The sequence below is a fragment of the Callorhinus ursinus genome, unplaced genomic scaffold (genome assembly GCF_003265705.2).
Source record: "Callorhinus ursinus isolate GAN/ISIS: 27379988/994484 unplaced genomic scaffold, GSC_fseal_2.0 scaffold5, whole genome shotgun sequence".
Taxonomy (NCBI): domain Eukaryota; kingdom Metazoa; phylum Chordata; class Mammalia; order Carnivora; family Otariidae; genus Callorhinus; species Callorhinus ursinus.
The window spans coordinates 37,611,094-37,629,326 of record NW_027397067.1 but is presented as its reverse complement, the minus strand read 5'-3'; the positions used below and the strand labels follow the sequence as shown (position 1 = coordinate 37,629,326).

Below are 18,233 nucleotides of genomic sequence, written 5' to 3'. Positions count from 1 at the left end.
CAGGTATTTGAACTTATATCTATAGCTCCCCAAATGACAAGTAATTTTCTTTTTCCTTATTTTTTTCTGCTTATGTATCCATCTTAACCCCATTTAAGATCAAAGATGAACTTCAGGAGGATGATGATATGCTTCCAAGGAAGGTGTTACTAACTGAATTTAGATCACTGGTGGTTAGTAACTCTGCCTCCAGAAATGCATCCAGTGTAAATAGTGATTATGGTCAACTAAAGAATTTCAAGAAATTCAAAAAGGTATGGTATTCCTTTTAACTAAAATATCACAAGAGGGCAGTGTTTGAAATGCTTTTAGAAATACCACTGATGCTAAATAGTAAAAGCCGTTCATATTGAAAACTGATGTTATTTTTTCTGCTTAAAACAGTTAAAATTACTCTAGGAAGGACATGAAGTGACAGGTAATGAATATATGAATAAATGTATGATGAATATATATAATGAATACTTGGAAACAAACTTCTTCAAAACCGTATTCCCTAAAGGGTGCTGTTTACCTTGTCTTCTCCACCTTGAGCGGCAGGCTTTGGGTTATAGTGATAGGGTCTTTTACTTCTAATAATCATCTGTGTCTACCTGAAGGGGTCCTTTAGCTCAGGACTTTATGAAGATAACAGATTTGTTGAAAATAGCTGAGCACATTAAATTATGAAAAGTAGGCACTTTACTATTACATGTATATATAAAAAATATAAATATGTATCCTGAATATTATCATCAGACCTAGGTTTCTTCTCCTCTAGGAACTAGTAAGATGTTTATCAGTATGGTTAAAAATATTTCTGATCTAGTCTGTATTCTTTTGTTGTCTTTTCTGGAATATTTGCTTCTTATTCCATATCTATTACTGACTGCTACCTTTTGCTTAAACATTTAATCAGAATACAGGTGATTTCTGTGGAAGACTGCTTTTCACTAGAATATGGTATATATGATTCTTGCTCTACTGTGAGGTGTTGTAGCTTTTTTTCTCTAATGTGAGCTGCAATTAACATTTGTCAGTTAATTTTTTGCCTACTATGACAATGTGTAAAATGTTCTAAACTCCATATCTTGTACTTAGATGGAAATATCTCCCACTTAGATGGCACCCGCTTTCTCTTTTCCATCCCACAGGTGTGGCTCATGAATACCACAGGGTCAGTGTTTTTTTTTTTTTTTTTTTTTTTTAAAGATTTTATTTATTTGAGAGAGAGAGCACGAACACAAGCCAGCGGGGAGGCAGAGGGAGAGGGAGAAGCAGACTCCCCACTGAACAGGGAGCCGGATGTGGGGCTTGATCCCAGGACTCTGGGATCATAACCTGAGCCGAAGGCAGCCGCTCAACCGACTGAGCCACCCAGGCGCCCCACCACAGGGTCATTCTTAACTGTATAGTTACTTCATGTTCAGTATCATGTTACCAAGTCTCATTGTTAAAATTCAAAAGACATAGTATTTTTTTGTTATTAATGAAGTTACCAAAGATTAAAGTAGTGATACTCACTTTGACCCAGGCATGGTGAAGTATAGAGTAGTACAAACTTCTGGAAAGTAGTTTGGAAAAATTTTAAACTCTTAAAAATAATATCTTTGACTAAGGAATTTTTTTGAGACTGTAAAAGAAATTCAAACCAAAATTTGTATAGCAGGATGATTTAACTAGATTGGCTCTAATGAAAGAATTTGTCTCTGTTTTTCTTTATATGCCCAAATCCAATGACATGGCTCTATTTGTGCTTTTTAAAATAGTGTTTAATGATGAAAACTATTTTAGAATTCCCTTTCCGGGGCACCTGGGTGGCTCAGTTGGTTAAGTGTCTACCTTCAGCTCAGGTCATGATTCCGAGGGTCCTGGGATCTAGCCTTGCACTGGGCTCCCTCTGTCCCCCCGCCCTGTTCATGCGTGCATGCACACTCTACCTCTCTCTCTCTCTAATCTTAAAATTCCCTTTCCACTTTGTATATTGAAATTTTGAAGGTATGTCCCATAGATACTAAGAATTTATTATTTCCTAAATTCAGTATTAGCAGTGTGCTTCATTTGCATTTTCACAATATTTTTAGCACCTCTTTATTTAAAATAAGCCATTAAAATTTTAATTAAAAATATAAATTGTTGCCATCTCCAACATCTTTTGCTAGAGATCTATAAATTAGAAAGTTTTGAAGATGTAAATTTTCATGAGTACTAGACAAGGCTTAAACTTTGAAATCTTTAGAGCAAAATATGGTACTTTATAGTCTCTATATTCGCCTTAAGTTGCTTTAACTGCTAAATGATGAGCTAAGGCCGGTTTTTAATAAAAACTCCCAATTAAGAATCTTAATTAAATTCTTGGTAGATAAATCCCAGTAACATCTAAATCTAGGTATAGCAATAACCAAAAAAAAAAAAAAAAATAGGGCAAAAACATGGGTCTAGCATAGTTACTTCTCTCTCACTCACTTTCATTTGTAGGATATAAACATATTTGGCATTTATGTTATACATGATTTATACTGTGCTATTTTATTAAGCTTTTTAAAAAATAATGGTTTTGAGGGTACCTGGGTGGCTTAGTTGGTTAGGCGTCTGACTCTTGATTTCAGCTCAGGCCATGATCTCAAGGTTGGGAGATTGAGTCCCGCGTCGGATTCTGCCTTGGTGGCAAGTCTGCTTGAGATTCTCTCTCTCCCTCTTCCCCCTGCGACCCTCTCCCTTGTTCACACACTCTCGATCTCAAAAAAAAAAAAAAAAGAGATGGTCTTAATTTGTTAATGCATTTAACCTTACTATTTTTACTATATAACAGGTCACATTTCTTGGAGCAGGAAGACTTCCACACATCATTGGAGGATCAGATCTAATAGCTCATCGTGCTCAGAAGAATACAGAATTAGAAGAATGGTTAAGGCAGGAAATGGAGGTTAGTAGGAAGTGAGGCCTGGTAATTTCCTTGGTTTAAATTTTGGTCCCTCATGGTTTCCTTAGAGCAAATCCTTAAAACCAAATGTTAAGATAATTGACCTAAGGTCATTCAATCAGGAAGATTCCTAAGTTATAGAGCATTAAGATTAATTTGTACCTTTCCATAAAGCTTCTTTAAGATACTTTTAGACTTATTAGTTAAAAAAACAAATGAATTAAGTTTATATCCTAATGTAAGGGGGGGAAAGGAGACTTAACCTACAAAAATGTAAAAGAAAGCTAAAGGATAACAATTAAAAGAAGGTTGTACAGTCATATGGGTGTTATGCAAATAATATTAATTACATAATATATGAATGTACTGGGCTTTCCAGATCTGGAAATTATCTTTCAGTGGTTTTGAGAATTTCTCAGTCATTATTTTATTGAGTTATTACCCCTTTTTCCTGTTCTCTTATATCTTTTTTTCCCCTATGTTTAATGTTTTAAAGAACTACCATACTGTTTTACAAAGTAACTGCACCATTTCACATTCCCATTGATAGTGCACAAGAGTTCCAGTTTCTCCATATCCTCTCCAACACTTGTTATTCTTTTGTTTTTGATAGTGGGCATCTAATTGGAACCTTACTGTGGTTTTGATTTGCACTTTCCTAATGATTAGTGAGGTCATGCATCTTATGCTTGTTGGCCATTTGTATATATTTTTTGGAGAAATATCTATTCAAAAATCTCTTCCCATTATTAATCAGATTGTTTATTTTTTGTTGAATTAGAGGTGTTCTTTAGTTTGGATAATATCAGATGTATGATTTGCAGATTTTTTTCTCCCTTTCTCTGGGTTGCCTTTCACTCTGTTGTTTGTGTATTTTGATGCACAGAAATTTTAAATTTTGATGTAGTTCAGTTTATCAGTTTTGTTGTTGATACCTATGCTTTTGGCATCATATCCAAAAATTCACTGCCTGATCCAATGTCTGAAAGTTTTTCCCTTTTTTCTTCTAAGAGTTTTATAGTTTTAGCTCTTATATTTAGATCTTGAATTGATTTTAAGTTAATTTTCATAGGTGTTATAAGGTTAGAGTTTGACTTCATTCTCTGTGGTATACTTTTATACTTTGGTTTAATGATGCATGAGCACACCATCTCAATAGTGAGGGAGGGAGTCTTAAGTCAGTTATACTATTGACAACTGCTTGCTGTGGGAAACTCGCCTTAATGCTTCCTCCTATGGGCAGTTGTTACTGATCTCATTTTTCCCCAGAGTCTTTCTATGTAGTTCAAATTCTTAAACTTTCTATTACAAGAACTTTTCAAACATATACAAAATAAAGGGAGTGTGAAACCCAAAACACAGCTTCAACAAATACCAGTATTTGCACATCTTGCTTCATCTGTTCTTTCCAACTTTTTTTTTTTTCCTGGAGTATTTTAAAGCAAATCCCAGTCATTTTATCATTTCATTTATATTTATATGTTCAAACATATACAGATTTCTGATCAAATAAGTATTATGTCAGAGTGTGCTTTTCTATGTACTTTCACAGTAGGATACTTACATGATCAGTTCATATTGTTTTAAATCCTAGATTAGGACCAGCAGCATAATTTTGACACTTGAAATTGCTTTAGAGTTTTTATAATTTTGCATACTTCATGGCATGTCTTTGATCATATCTATAAGTAATATGTTGCCTAAGTCTCAGGAAACCAAACCACTTATAACACTGTTCTTCTGGGAAGATGTGAACTGCTTACAACTCTCCATGTTAGACTGTGATTTTCAAGAATTCATTGTTTACACATATCAACTGTGTATATTTATATACTCTGTAATGAGAACTCACAGGAAAGATTATGAAAATATGCTTCTCTTTTTTTACTTTCTTCCTGGGTATTTTGAGTCCTAGTGGATATCATGTAAAACAGCCATATAGCTTATTCCTAATTCTTTCTACCCCTTACTTATTTTTAACTGGAGAATTTAATAAAATTCAATAAAATGGCAACTTTTTGCTCTAGAGGAAGTTACTGCGTGGAAGTTAAGATTTCAGAAACACATGACTATTGAATTGAGAGATAACCAGAGGTCTCTTCCAAGGTTAGACAGTTTTCTTCTTAGCCTTTATATTGCCTGCTTATCTAGTGCTCCTGGAACCCAAAGGTGGGCTCCAGATAGGTCCTCTTAGCAGGCTATTTGAAGTAGGGCCATTTGGTAATTACGGGTAGGGGTATTATCTCTTTCTTAAACTCCAATTTGACAGAAGTCAAATTTCACTTTCTTCTCTATCTTATTTTCTATATATTTTATCTCTTTTTTTCTCTGGATAGTATTTTTTGGCAACTTCTCCAGATTACCTTCCAGTTTGGTACTTTTCCTTTCCACTCTGTCTGGTTGGTATTCCCACCTATCCATTGAGTTTTCTTTCAGCCTATTGTATTTTTTCAATTCTGGTTGTCTGTTTCATTCATCTCTAGGTCTTATTGTTCCCTGCTGATATTTTGAAGCTCGTCTTATATTCTTTGCCTAAAGTGTTTGTTGATATGTTTCTGCTACTCTTCTCTTATGGAGCCTTGTTTCCAAGTATATATTTTGTGATAGTTGAATGTGAACTGCTCATTTTCCTTGGAATTTGATCTGTGGGAATTCCTTGAGTCCTAAGATCAAGTTTGTTTCCTCTAGAAAAGATTTGTTTGTGTCTGCCAGTCTTGTTCTACCAAATGAGACCCACTTTAGCCTCCACTTGTGATTTTTTCGGATCACCTAGGTAGTTAATACATATTTGGACTAGAAGCCTGAGTGAAGGCCAGCTTGTCATTATAAACTCAAAAGTTTTTTTTTTCCCTTCACCGTGTGTTAGGGTTGAGGCAGGCAAGTTTCTTTCTTGCCTTCTTTTTGTGTTGTACAGTTTATTCCACTTTCTCTCTTTAATGCTGGAGTCTTTTCTTAGATTCCCCATCTTTGATTTTCTTTCATGTCACTTATCCCCCATACAGACATCAAAGCAGAACCCAGTTTTTTTATGCTTTGCAGAAACCCACAGGGCAAAGCAAAAGCTGACCATGGTACTTGTTAACTTCTCAGGGTTTTTATTTTGCTTCATTGTGGGTTAATGAAGTCTTCAGCAGTTTGTGTTTTAAAAATGCTTTTTAATCAAAAAATTGTTAGGAAGGTTGCCAAAAAGTAGGGTTGTTAAGGTCACTCAGGATATTTAGTGTCAAAAAATGAAAGAATGGAAGTCACATCCTTTCCTCCTTTCTTTTTTAAAGAATAAATGGCCTTATTTAAAATGTGCATTTCAAAGAATTGTGGTACCACACAAGAGAATGACGAAGTTAAAATCATGAAGTCCAGGAATTACCCATTTAAACATGAAGTGAATTATTCCAGATATCTCTTTATTGAAGAGGAGTAATTGCCAGAGACAGAGTGGGAAGAGAGGGAGAGAGATTGATAGAAGGAAGTAAAGCTGAAAGCGTTGCTGAATTTTTGCAAATGTTTCTTCTTTTAAGGTGTTTTATTTCCTGAGTTCCATCTAAGACCAAGGGTGATAAATATGACCAAAAAAACCCCAAAACAAAATTACTGTCAGGTTAGAATCAGTATTTGTTTCATACTGCCTATTTTGATTTTAGATATATTTTTTGGGTCCCTGCTGTAAACAGTGAGGAAATTATTTGTGCTTCCTCTGTTCCCCCACCCCCCTCCCCACACCCCACCATCTTATGACAGTCCTCTCTCTCTTTTTAAAAGGTGACTTGCATGCCTGCCCCATTCCTTCTTAGGCTTGCACGTCAGTAACGATGAGAATATGTTTCAGTGTTGATCAATTTTCCATTCATTTTTCTTGGAATACAATATGTTATTTTTATTTGCAGATGCAGGTCTTTTTATTTCAAGGAATTCTTCTAATACATCTTGGAAAGCATTTTTATATTTGTTGGGTTCTCTACATTTAAGATGTAACTATTCTTTTATTGGATCACCTTTGCCTTCCACATCCATTTCTTCTGCATTCACTGTGGTTTTCCTGAGCTCTTTCACTATGTCAGAAATCAAATTTCATTTGTGTCTGTTCTATTCCTCATCAGCTATGTGATCTTGGGCAAATTACTTTCTTATGCTTGCATTTCTTCCTGTGTAGAATGGGAACAATAATTATATCTCTGTTTCACAGAATTTTTGTGAGGATTATATAAGATGCTACTTGTAAAGCATTTATAACAGTGGAAAACAGTCACTATTAGGTATTTCCAATTTATTTGATTCTGAAATGGTGTTATTAATAGGTCTTAGTTTGTTTACTTAGCATTTATTCCCTTTTCATTGTCATTGTGGTTTTTGTCATCTAACTTTTTGGTTTTTGTTTTATTGCTTTCATGTTCTTAAGTAACTTCATTTTTTTATCCTTGGGTTATTATTTCTTACGGACTAGGTTCTTCGTCTGTCTTGAATGTTCTGTTCCAGTTGCTGCCCTCTTTTTCCCCTTTAGTATGTGCGGTAGCTTGCAGTTTTCTTTCATCTTGCAGCTATTTAGAATAAAATACCCTGTCCAGGTACTCTGTTTGCTTTGTGAAGCATCGTATGCTATCTTGTGCAGGGATTACAGTCTAAAGACAGCTTGTGCGACTGATAAATTATTGAACTCTACATCTGAAACTAATGTATTATATGTTGGCTAATTGAATTTAAATAAAAAAAAACAGATGAATGGATAAAGAAGATAATGGTGTATATATACACAATGGAATATTACTCAACCATTAAAGAATAAAATCTTGCCATTTGCAATGACGTGGATGGAGCTAGAGTGTATTATGCTAAACAAAATAAGTCAGAGAAAGACACATACCATATGATTTCACTCATATGTGGAATTTAAGAAACAAAATAGATGAACATAGGGGAAAGGAAGGAAAAATAAGATAAATCAGAGAGGGAGGGAAACCAGAAGAGACTCTTAATTATAGGACACAAACTGAGGGTTGCTGGAGGGGAGGTGGGTGGGTGGGGGATGGGGTAATTGGGTGATGGGCATTAAGGAGGGCACTTGAAGTCATGAGCCCTGGGTGTTATATGCAACTGATGAATCACTAAACTCTACCTCTGAAACTAATAATACACTATATGTTAACTAAGTTGAATTTAAATAAAAAATTAAAGACAGTTTGTGAGGCAAAAGTGAATGTAGTCACAATTACTCCTACCCAAGCTCTTAGTGTTCTGGTAGAGAACAGAATTATCCTGGTGGCTCCATTCCATTAGTATGGCAATGTGCTCAGTCAGAGGCGAATTGCATGTCCCATCTAATTTCTGTTGTCTGAAGACTTTGAATCCAGGAAAGGAAGGGCTCAGCTGGAGCTATGTGCTGCTCCTTCCTGGAACTGGAATTAAGTGTGTACCAGGGGGGGTGTATCTTATACCAGAAGACAACAACCTGCCATTTTAGGTTGTTTACCTAATTTGTCAGGGCTGCATGGGGCTGTGCCTTTGGTCAGTGTCAGTACCACTCACTTCCCTATGCCATTTGTCCCTTTCCAGTAGTCTACCAGCAGTGTTTTTCTGCTCAGGCTACTTTTTCCCAAATTTGGAGTATTACTAAGCATTCTCAGGTTTGGTTTTAGTTCGTTTAATGGGTTAGGGCAGTGTTAAGAACATGTTGCAGCAGTCTTTTGGTTCTCTGCAGGCTACTTGTCTCAAGTCTGTGGCTTCTTGATTATCATAGGTTTTGTTGGTTTTTGGCTAGAGAGGAGTTGAGAGATTGACGGTGTAGCTGCTGACTTTTTTCTGTCTTTTGTTTATTTGATTAGAATTAGCGCATGTTCTAGATTTATTCCACCAAATCTCTCTTTCTGCTAGAGCAATTTTAGGTGCACTAGGTTGAATTTACTCTTTAAGATAATAGAGTTGACTTTCTCGTGCACTTACAGTGCCTGTGTATAAGTATGCTACTGCCTTGATGTCCTATTTCCTTAGGCTTGTCCCAGCTACTCTTCTTTTTTTTTTTTTTTTTTTAAAGATTTTTATTTATTTATTTGAGAGAGTGAGAATGGACAGAGAGCACATGAGTGGAGGAGGGGTCAGAGGGAGAAGCAGACTCCCTGCCAAGCAGGGAGCCCGATGCGGGACTCGATCCCGGGACTCCTGGATCATGACCTGAGCCGAAGGCAGTCGCTTAACCAACTGAGCCACCCAGGCGCCCCCCAGCTACTCTTCTTAAGTATTTTTTTGCCTTTCATTCTTTTTCAGTTTTTCTTTCTCTACGTCTGCTGCAGACCAGTCTTTGTTTTCATAACCACCAAATCCATTCCTGAAGTTTCCTTAGATTTAGGGTATTTTCATTTTGTGCATTAAACATAATAACTCTTTGAGACACTATCCAACCTGATTTGAATTTTGAAAGACTAGATATGTAACTCTCCCCAACCCTTAAAAAATGCCAGTAATGTGAGGATTTCTATTTCTTAAAACTATTTTACTTCATGTTTTTACTAAGACACATAAAAACTGATTTTTCCTTACTGATTTTTCTTTACTATATTATAACTTTAAAATTAACATCCCCTGCCGGGAAGCATTTCAAAATAATTACAATAATAATACCAACTGCTTTTTTGACAACTGCTTTATGAAAATCATTGTCTTACCATTTATGTTCTGCTATACCTATTAGAAAATGTGTAAAGATGTAATGTCATTTTGATATTTCACCTTATGAGTAGAAAATCATTCTGCAAGAATCCCTGCAAGTCATTCTTCTCGGCCCTTTCCAAAGACTCAGAATCAGTGTAGTAGCCTGGTTAAGACCTGGTCAAATCCCAGTTCTTCCATATGACAACCTTTTTATCTTCTGCAAGTTACTTAACCTAAGTTTTTGCTTCCTTGTTGGTTAAAACTGGGACAATAGGGGGCGCCTGGGTGGCTCAGTTGTTAAGCATCTGCCTTCGGCTCAGGTCATGATCCCAGGATCCTGGGATCAAGCCCCGCATCGGGCTCCTTGCTCCGCGGAGAGTCTGCGTCTCCCTCCCTCTGCTGTTCCCCCTGCTTGTGCTCACTCACTCTCTCTTTCTCAAAATAAATAAATAATAAAATCTTAAAAAAAAAAAAAAACTGGGATAATAGTCTAATAGTAATAATGAAGTTATATGAAGATTAAATGAGATATTTTTAGAAGGAGTTTTAAGATAATATCTGGAAAAACAAATGTAAGTTATTAACAGTAAAAATAAATAGTATGGCCCATTTCAATAGTCGCGGGATACTTGAACTGCACGAACAGCCGCCGTTCCGGCGGGCTGCTCGTTGCATCTCGGGGGCGTCTTTAGCTTTCCACGCCCGGCAGTTCCTACCTACGCCTTTCGCAACCTCTTCGGAACTGCGCGATCCCGAGCGAGCAGGCTGGCCCGGGCTGCGGCGGCTGCGGCGGCTGATTATGGCTGGAGCGTTTCTCGGCGGGACGGAGTACACGCTGCTTGGCGCCACGGGCTGATCCCGCCGCGACCCCGGGAGCAGTGATGTTGGGCAGCTCCGAGTTTGGGCCTGCGGCCGCAAGGCAGGCTCATCGCTGCTAACATTGCAGCATACGGCACTCCAAGAGGACCAGGAGAACATCAACCCCGAGAAGGCGGTGACCGCCTGGCAGCCCCGGACCCGGGCGGGGCTGGCGGTACTGAAGACCGGGAACCCGCGCATTCCAGCGCCGCAGCAGAGGCCCAAGACATGACGGGTTGCACCTCTTAAGGATCTTCCTATAAATGATGAGCATGTCACTATTCCTCCCTGGAAAACAAACAGTAAACAGCCTGCATTTACCATTCATGTGGATGAAGCAGAAGAGACTCAAAAGAGGCCGCCTGCATCTAAAAAAACAACATGAAAATGTCCTGGCTTTTAATTCAGCTATTACTTTACCTGGACCAAGAAAACCACTGGTACCTCTTGATTATCCAGTGGATGATAGTTTTGAGTCACCACATACTATGGACATATCAATTGTTTTAGAAGATGAAAAGCCACTGAGTGTCAATGAAGTCCCAGACTACCATGAGGACATTCACACACACCTTAGGGAAATGGAGGTTAAATGTAAGCCTAAAGTGGGTTACATGAAGAAGCAGCCAGACATCACTAACAGTATGAGGGCTATCCTTGTGGAGTGGTTAGTTGAAGTAGGAGAAGAATATAAACTACAGAATGAGACCCTGCACTTGGCTGTGAACTACATTGATAGGTTCCTTTCATCGATGTCTGTGTTGAGAGGAAAACTTCAGCTTGTGGGCACTGCTGCTATGCTATTGGCCTCAAAGTTTGAAGAAATATATCCCCCAGAAGTAGCAGAGTTTGTGTAGATTACAGATGGTACCTATACCAAGAAACACGTCCTGAGAATGGAGCACCTAGTCTTGAAAGTGCTTGCTTTTGACCTAGCTGCACCAACAATAAATCAGTTTCTTACCCAATACTTTCTGCACCAGCCGTCTGCCAACTGCAAAGTTGAAAGTTTAGCAATGTTTTTGGGAGAACTAAGTCTGATAGATGCTGACCCCTACCTAAAGTATCTGCCATCAGTTATTGCTGCAGCAGCTTTTCATTTAGCACTCTACACAGTCACAGGACAAAGCTGGCCTGAATCTTTAGTTCAAAAGACTGGATATACCTTGGAAAATCTTAAGCCTTGTCTCATGGACCTTCACCAGACCTACCTCAAAGCACCACAGCATGCACAACAGTCAATAAGAGAAAAGTATAAAAGTTCAAAGTGTCATGGTGTTTCTCTCCTCAACCCACCAGACACACTAAATATGTAACAGTGAAAGACTGCCTTTGTTTTCTAAGATGTAAATCACTCAAAGTATATGGTGTACAGTTTTTGTAAGGTTTTAATTTTACAATTATTTCTGAATAGAGTTATGGTCAAGCACAAATTATGGTATCTATAACTTTTTAAATGGTTTTAATTTGTATATCTTTTGTACATGTAACTATCTTAGATATTTGGCTAATTTTAAGTGGTTTTGTTAAAGTATTAATGATGCCAGCTATCAGCACAGTAAGAATAAGAACTAATAAATGGATTTGGAAAAAAAATAGTAGGTACATTCAAGGAACTTACGAAGATAAGATACAGAATTATAACTTCTTAACTATAAATTCTTCAGCGAAGATAAGATACAGAATTATAACAGGGAAATCATTTGATAGGCATCTATGAGTTGTATAGTTGAAGTTTTATGGGAGTTCTTCATAGCAGACGTTATTTTTATATTTTTAAATGAAGAGAATTGAAAAACCATTGGTAAAGAGGTGAAGAACATGTCCCTGGACGTGTTAGTAGGCACTGAATTGTTACTGAAGTGAATGCACACTGAGAGAGATGGGAAGAGGAGAAACAGGAGGTCATTTTCCGGGCAGAGGGGAAAACATGAACACAAACAGAGGGACACAGGGTATTTGTTAACAGGTGAGTCTGGTTGGTTGGCTTGTGATTCAGTTTTAACTGGCATACAGTGATCATGAAGAGGGGCGTGAGAAGTGATTGAAAATGTGGAATCAAGCCAGGTTATGAAGAGCCTTTCCCATGTTGAGGGTCAAACTCAAGAGTTTGTGTTTTCTTTGGTAGGTTAAAAAAAAAAAGTCATTGAAGGGTTTTGAATGGCATATGATGGGATCTAGACTTTAGAAAGAGGGACCCAGTCTGGAGTTTTTCTGGTCCTCACTCTCAGGTGCATTAGGAGTTTGACGAGGTTGTGTTTAAAATTACTTTGTCAGTGATGTAGTTAAGCAGCAGCTTCAGAGCCCTGACTTGGGACAAGGGCAAGAGAACCACTTCACCCATAAAGTTGCTCTAGTTGAAATGGGATAGATTTTGCCCTCTCAGCCCCTTCATCAGTCCTGTGACCTCAAAACAGTGGCATTTCATTTAGTAAAAGAGTTCTTCTGGAAAAAATATTTAAAAACTCAACAAGCTAGCAGTATATACGTATGTTGGTTGCTTTTGATGGAGAGGGGATTAGCTGGAGAAAGTTGTTTAATTAGAGGACTTTTGCAGTAATCTTGGCATGAAGTGAAAATGGAGAGGATTTGGTGAATGAGGGAAATACCGTAGAGGCAAGAGCTCATAGACCTGGTGATTTCCTCAATGTGGAAATATCTGAGATGACTGACCACCCAGTATAGCACTTAATTAACCATATATTTATCACTGAACACGTTTGAAATTATGTTAATTTTGGCAGGTGCAAAATCAACATGCGAAAGAAGAGTCTCTTGCTGATGATCTCTTCAGGTAAAGTTTAATTTCATCTTTCTCATGAATCTTTGAGATGTATATAAAATTCAGTTTTATTTGTAGAGATTAAATATTCATTTATTCTGTCTTTAGAAATAGACACAGGGCGCCTGGGTGGCTCAGTTGGTTAAGCAGCTGACTCTTGATTTCAGCACAGGTCACGGTCTCAGGGTCGTGGGATCCAGCCCTGCATCAGGCTCTGTGCTCAGGGTGGAGTCTGCTTGTCCTTCTCCCTCCGCACCTCCCGACACACACGTGCTCTCTTTCTCTTAAATAAATAAAAAAATAAAATCTAAAAAAAAAAAATAGACATTTAGTCCCTTCACCTAAAGAATGTTTCATTTTTGATGTGTTTTTTTTTTTTTTAAACTACTTGAGCACCTCTCAATTGGGTTTGCTGGATATATCTTCAAGGTTTGGGGGCGATTCAGTTGAACTGTATCACAAGATACTTAAAATTGCTGTGAAGGCATTCACACAAAAGAAGGATCCTAAACTGGTGAATTTAGCTGATGACATTTGTGAGATTTTCAGCTCTGAGTTGCGTTATGAATGAATGGGTTTTGAGTTAAGACAAATAAAATACCAGAGCATTTGTTCAGTTTTAGTTGGCATAAGCATAAAAACAAGAGGCTGGATTAGAGTTTCAAATCAGGTTTTTGTGGGAGGTTTAGAAGAGTTATAACGGGTGGTTACAATTTAATTCTGATTTAACACATTTTCAGCATTCCTGCAGGCCCAAAACCTTATAATAATTAGCTCTCAAATACAAATAGTATAAAATAAAATTATCTACTTTTAGGTAGGTACTGACTAGGGGAGGATAACATTTTCACAAATTTATGTAAAGGCAGAACCAAGAAGTACTGTATTTTTGAATTTGTTTTGCAGCCAGTTTTGATTTCTTTAATTTCATTATTGACAGTATATGTCTTGGTGAAAATGTTGACAAATGGTGCCGGTTTTTCGTAAGTAGTTAAGACTATCTGGTTGCCAGTTAAATTTGTTTAATTACTTATAGGAGAAAATGTATGTTTATTTTAGGCTCATTATACTCTTTTATGCAGATGTTATACTTTAGTTGGGAGTGGAAGGAGTTTGAAGCCATACTAGGATAGGTGTAAACATGTATGTATTTTTAAACCGTTTTCATTATTTTAATGCTTTTACGGGACTTTTTCTATTGGTGATGTTTTATTTTTACCAAATAGTCATCAAACCAACATCAAAAGGATAAGTTAAAGTAAAAATGTCAGTGGTTAATACCGGATCCTAAGGATAAATTGACATTCTCATTGTGTTTGCCAAAGTGTGACTGTTTTGAAAGCCCTTTAATTTTATTTCTTTCTTTGCAGATACAATCCTAATGTAAAAAGGAGACGATAACTGAGGATTTTATAAAGGAGCCGCAGAAAAACATTTCCTCTCAAGCATTTACATCAAGTTTCCTCTGGCATACATTCATTAAGTATATAGAAGGGATTTAAATTACAAAGGTTTTATGGCCTAAGTTTGTTGAATAAAATGCACAAACTCCATTTTTTTTTGTATGTGACAGTATTATTCAGTTTTCAGTCTTTGTCATCTCATCTCTTATGGTAATTTTTTCATTTCTAAATGTGGCCTTTTACTTACTGAATATTTAATATAGTCACAGTTCAAAATTCTAAAAGTATAAAAGGATAAGAAATGATAAAATCTCCCTTTCCCCACTGGTCTAGCTTTTTGGTTCCCCTCTTCTGAAAAAATCCATGATACTCATTTCTTATGAGTCTTTCCAGAGATTTTTGCTGCCTCTTCAAATTTCTGTGTTTATTATTTTTCCAGTGATTTCCTACAAAAATGATAGCATAACATATACAGTATTCTGCACCTTGCTGTTTTTTTGCCAAATAGATTGGAAGATCATACACATATCAGAGCATACATTTTCCCCCTGTTACACTGTAGTCTTCCTTGAGCTGAAGTGACCCAAATGAAATGGATTTCAGGGGTGAAGATATCACCCACATATTATTCTAGTACTAGAAAAGACAATATGGAAGACTTCATCAAGCTTGTGGATAGATTTTACTAGAATGGGAAGACTTATTTGGTGGTCTTACTGAGCTGGGTGTGTAGCTCTTGAGCTTCTTAGAGTCCTGGTTTTCCTATCTGCAAAACAGAAATGATAAGATTGTCTTTGTTAAAGGACTATAGTAAGAAAAAAATGTTTTTTCAAATTTTGTAATATAGACAACTTTGTACATTAGAATTTTAGTAGACTTTTTATCAACTCTGATGCATTAAGTTCTGGGAGGTAGAACAAGCTTTTTATACTGATTGAAATCTTCGTGGTCTCTCACAGGTTCTGCCACCCTAACGAGCTAAGCGTTTTATGTTGTTAGAGATAACCTAGCATGAAAAATTATATTGAAAGTTAATATGTACTGTTGCTAGATCCTCATGGAAGATTATTGATGTTGAACATCTCTTCATGAACTTGTATATCTTTTTTTGGGAAAAAAGTCTGTTCAGCTCCTCTGCCCATTTTTTAAATTGGATTGTTTGGTTTTTTGCTGTTGAATTGTAGGAGTTCTTTATATATTTTGGATGTTAACCCCTTATCAGATATATGATATATGATATGCATATATTTTCTCCCATTCCACAGGTTGCCTTTTTGTTTGGTTGATTGCTGCCTTTGATGTGTAGAAGCTTTTTAGTTTGATGTAGTTCCACTTGTTTATTTTTTATTTCGTTGATTTTGCTTTATATGTCAAATCCAAAGACAATCATTGTCATGACTGATGTCAAGAAGCTTACCTCCTTTGTTTTCTTGTAGGAGTTTCATAGTTTCAGGTCTTACGTTTAAGTCTTTAACCCATTTTTGGTTGATTTTTTCGCATATGGGACAAGATAGTGGTCCAGTTTCATTCTTCTGCATGTGGCTGTTCAGTTTTCCTGCAACCATTTATGAAGAGACTATCTTTTCCCTGTTGTATACTCATGGATCCTTTGTCCAAAAATTAATTGACCATAAACGTGTGACTTTATTTCTGGGCTCTCTATCATGTTCGATTCCTCTATGTGTATTTTTTATGCCAATACCAAATAGTTTTGATTACTATAGCTGTGTAATATACTTTGAAATCAGGAAGTATGATGCCTCCAGCTTTGTTTTTTCTCAAGACTGCTTTGGTCATTCGGAGTTTTCTTCTGGGTCCAGCTTTATTTTTTCACATGTGAATATCCAGTTATTCCAGCACAATTTATTGAAGAGACGCCTCCATTGAGTGTTCTTGGCTCCCTTGACAAATACTAGTTGGTGACATATACTTGGGTTTATTTTTGGGCTCTTGATTATATATTTGTCTTGGTGTATTTGTTTTTATGCCAGTACCATATGGTTTTGCAGACTATAGCTTCATAGAATAGCTTGAAATAAGGAAAGGGGGTGCCTACTGCTGTGTTCTTTCTTGGGATTTTTTGGGCTATTTGGGGTCTTTTGTGGTTCCATACAAATTTTAGGAGTGCTTTTTCTACTTTTCTAAAAAATGCCATTGGAATCTTGATAGGGATTGCATTGAGTCTGTAAATGCCTTTTAGTAGTATTGACATTTTAACAATATTAATTTTTCTAGTCCACAAACAAGGGATACTTTTCTGTTTGTATCTTCTTCAATTTCTGTCATTGGTGTTTTGTAGTTTTCAGAGTAGAGATCTTTTATCTCCTTAAATTTGTTCCTAAGTATTTTGTTTTTGGTGCCATTTCAAATGGGATCTACTTTATTTTTCAGAAAACTTAGTGTTACTGTATAGAAATGCTACAGATTTTTGTAAGTTAATTTTGTTTTGTATCCTTAGTTTTACCAAATTCATTAATTAGATGAACAGTTTTTTGATTGAGTCTTTAGTATTTTTTATAAAATCATGTCTACAAATAGAGACGATTTTACTTCTTTCTTTCCAATTCTGATACCTTTTTTTAAAAGATTTTATTTATCTGAGAGAGAGAGAGAGAGTATGAGCAAGGGGAGGGGCAGAGAGAGAAGCAGACTCCGTGCTGAGTAGGGGGCCCAATGTGAGGCTTCATCCCTGGACCCTGGAATCATGACCTGAGCCACCCAGGCGCCCCCGATACCTTTTATTCCTTTTTCTTGCCTGACTCCTCTAGCTAGGACTTCTGATATTATGTTGTATAGGCGTGGTGAGTGGACACCCTTATCTTGGTCCTGATCTTAGAGGGAAATCTTTCAACTGGTCACCATTGAATGGGATATTAGCTGTGGGCTTATCGTGAACGGCCTTTATTATGTGGAGGTATGTGCCCTCTATACCTGCCTTGTTGAGAGTTTTTATCATGAATGGATGTCAGATTTTGTCAGATGGCTTTTCTGCATCTATTAAGATGACTGATTTTTCACCTTCATTTTCTTAAAGTTATGTATCACATTGAGTTATTTGCAAATGTTGAACCATCCTTGTGTCCCTGGTCATGGTATATGATCTTTTTAATGTATTGTTGAGTTTGGTTTGCTAATATTTGTTGAGGATTTTTTTGCATCTGTGTTCATCAGGGATTTTGGCCTGTAATTTTATTTTCTTGTGCTATTTTTTGCTTTTGCCATCAGAATAATGCAGGCCTCATAAAATGAGTATTTCTTCCACTTCTGTTTTTTGGGAGAGTTTGAGAAGGATTGGTTTTAATTCCTTGTTAAATGTTTTGTCGAATTCACCAGTGAAGCCACCTAGTCCTGGGCTTTTCTTTGTTGGGAGGTGTTTGATTACTGATTCAATCTCCTTAGTAATACTTGGTCTATTCAGATATTCTATATCTTCATGATTACACCTGTGTCGATTATATGCTCCTACAAATTTACCCACTCTTGCAAAGTTCTACAGTTTTTTGGCATATAATTGTTTATCATAGTCTGTTATCCTTTCTATTTATGTGGTATCAGTTGTAATGTCTCCTCTTTGATTTCTGATGTTACTTTTTTGAGTCCCTTCTCTCTCTCTCTCTCTCTCTCTCTCTCTCTCTCTCTCTCTCTCTCT

General features: G+C 36.7%; 1 protein-coding gene and 1 pseudogene across 5 annotated transcripts in view; both read left to right on the top strand.

Annotated features, from left to right (window-relative positions):
- The window catches only part of NBN (nibrin), a 46,111-nt gene extending 31,377 nt beyond the window's left edge, over positions 1–14,734 (top strand). For all 5 annotated transcript variants that reach the window (XM_025870810.2, XM_025870811.2, XM_073892947.1 and 2 more), the window contains 4 exons: positions 99–254; positions 2,792–2,905; positions 13,144–13,193; positions 14,552–14,734. In XM_025870810.2, coding sequence (XP_025726595.1) covers positions 99–254; positions 2,792–2,905; positions 13,144–13,193; positions 14,552–14,582 — 351 coding nt within the window. In that variant the 3' untranslated portion in view covers positions 14,583–14,734. The remainder of the gene's footprint in view (positions 1–98; positions 255–2,791; positions 2,906–13,143; positions 13,194–14,551) is intronic.
- Positions 9,117–13,137, top strand: LOC112823211 (cyclin-A2 pseudogene; annotated as a pseudogene).
- Positions 14,735–18,233: the final 3,499 nt, after the last annotated feature.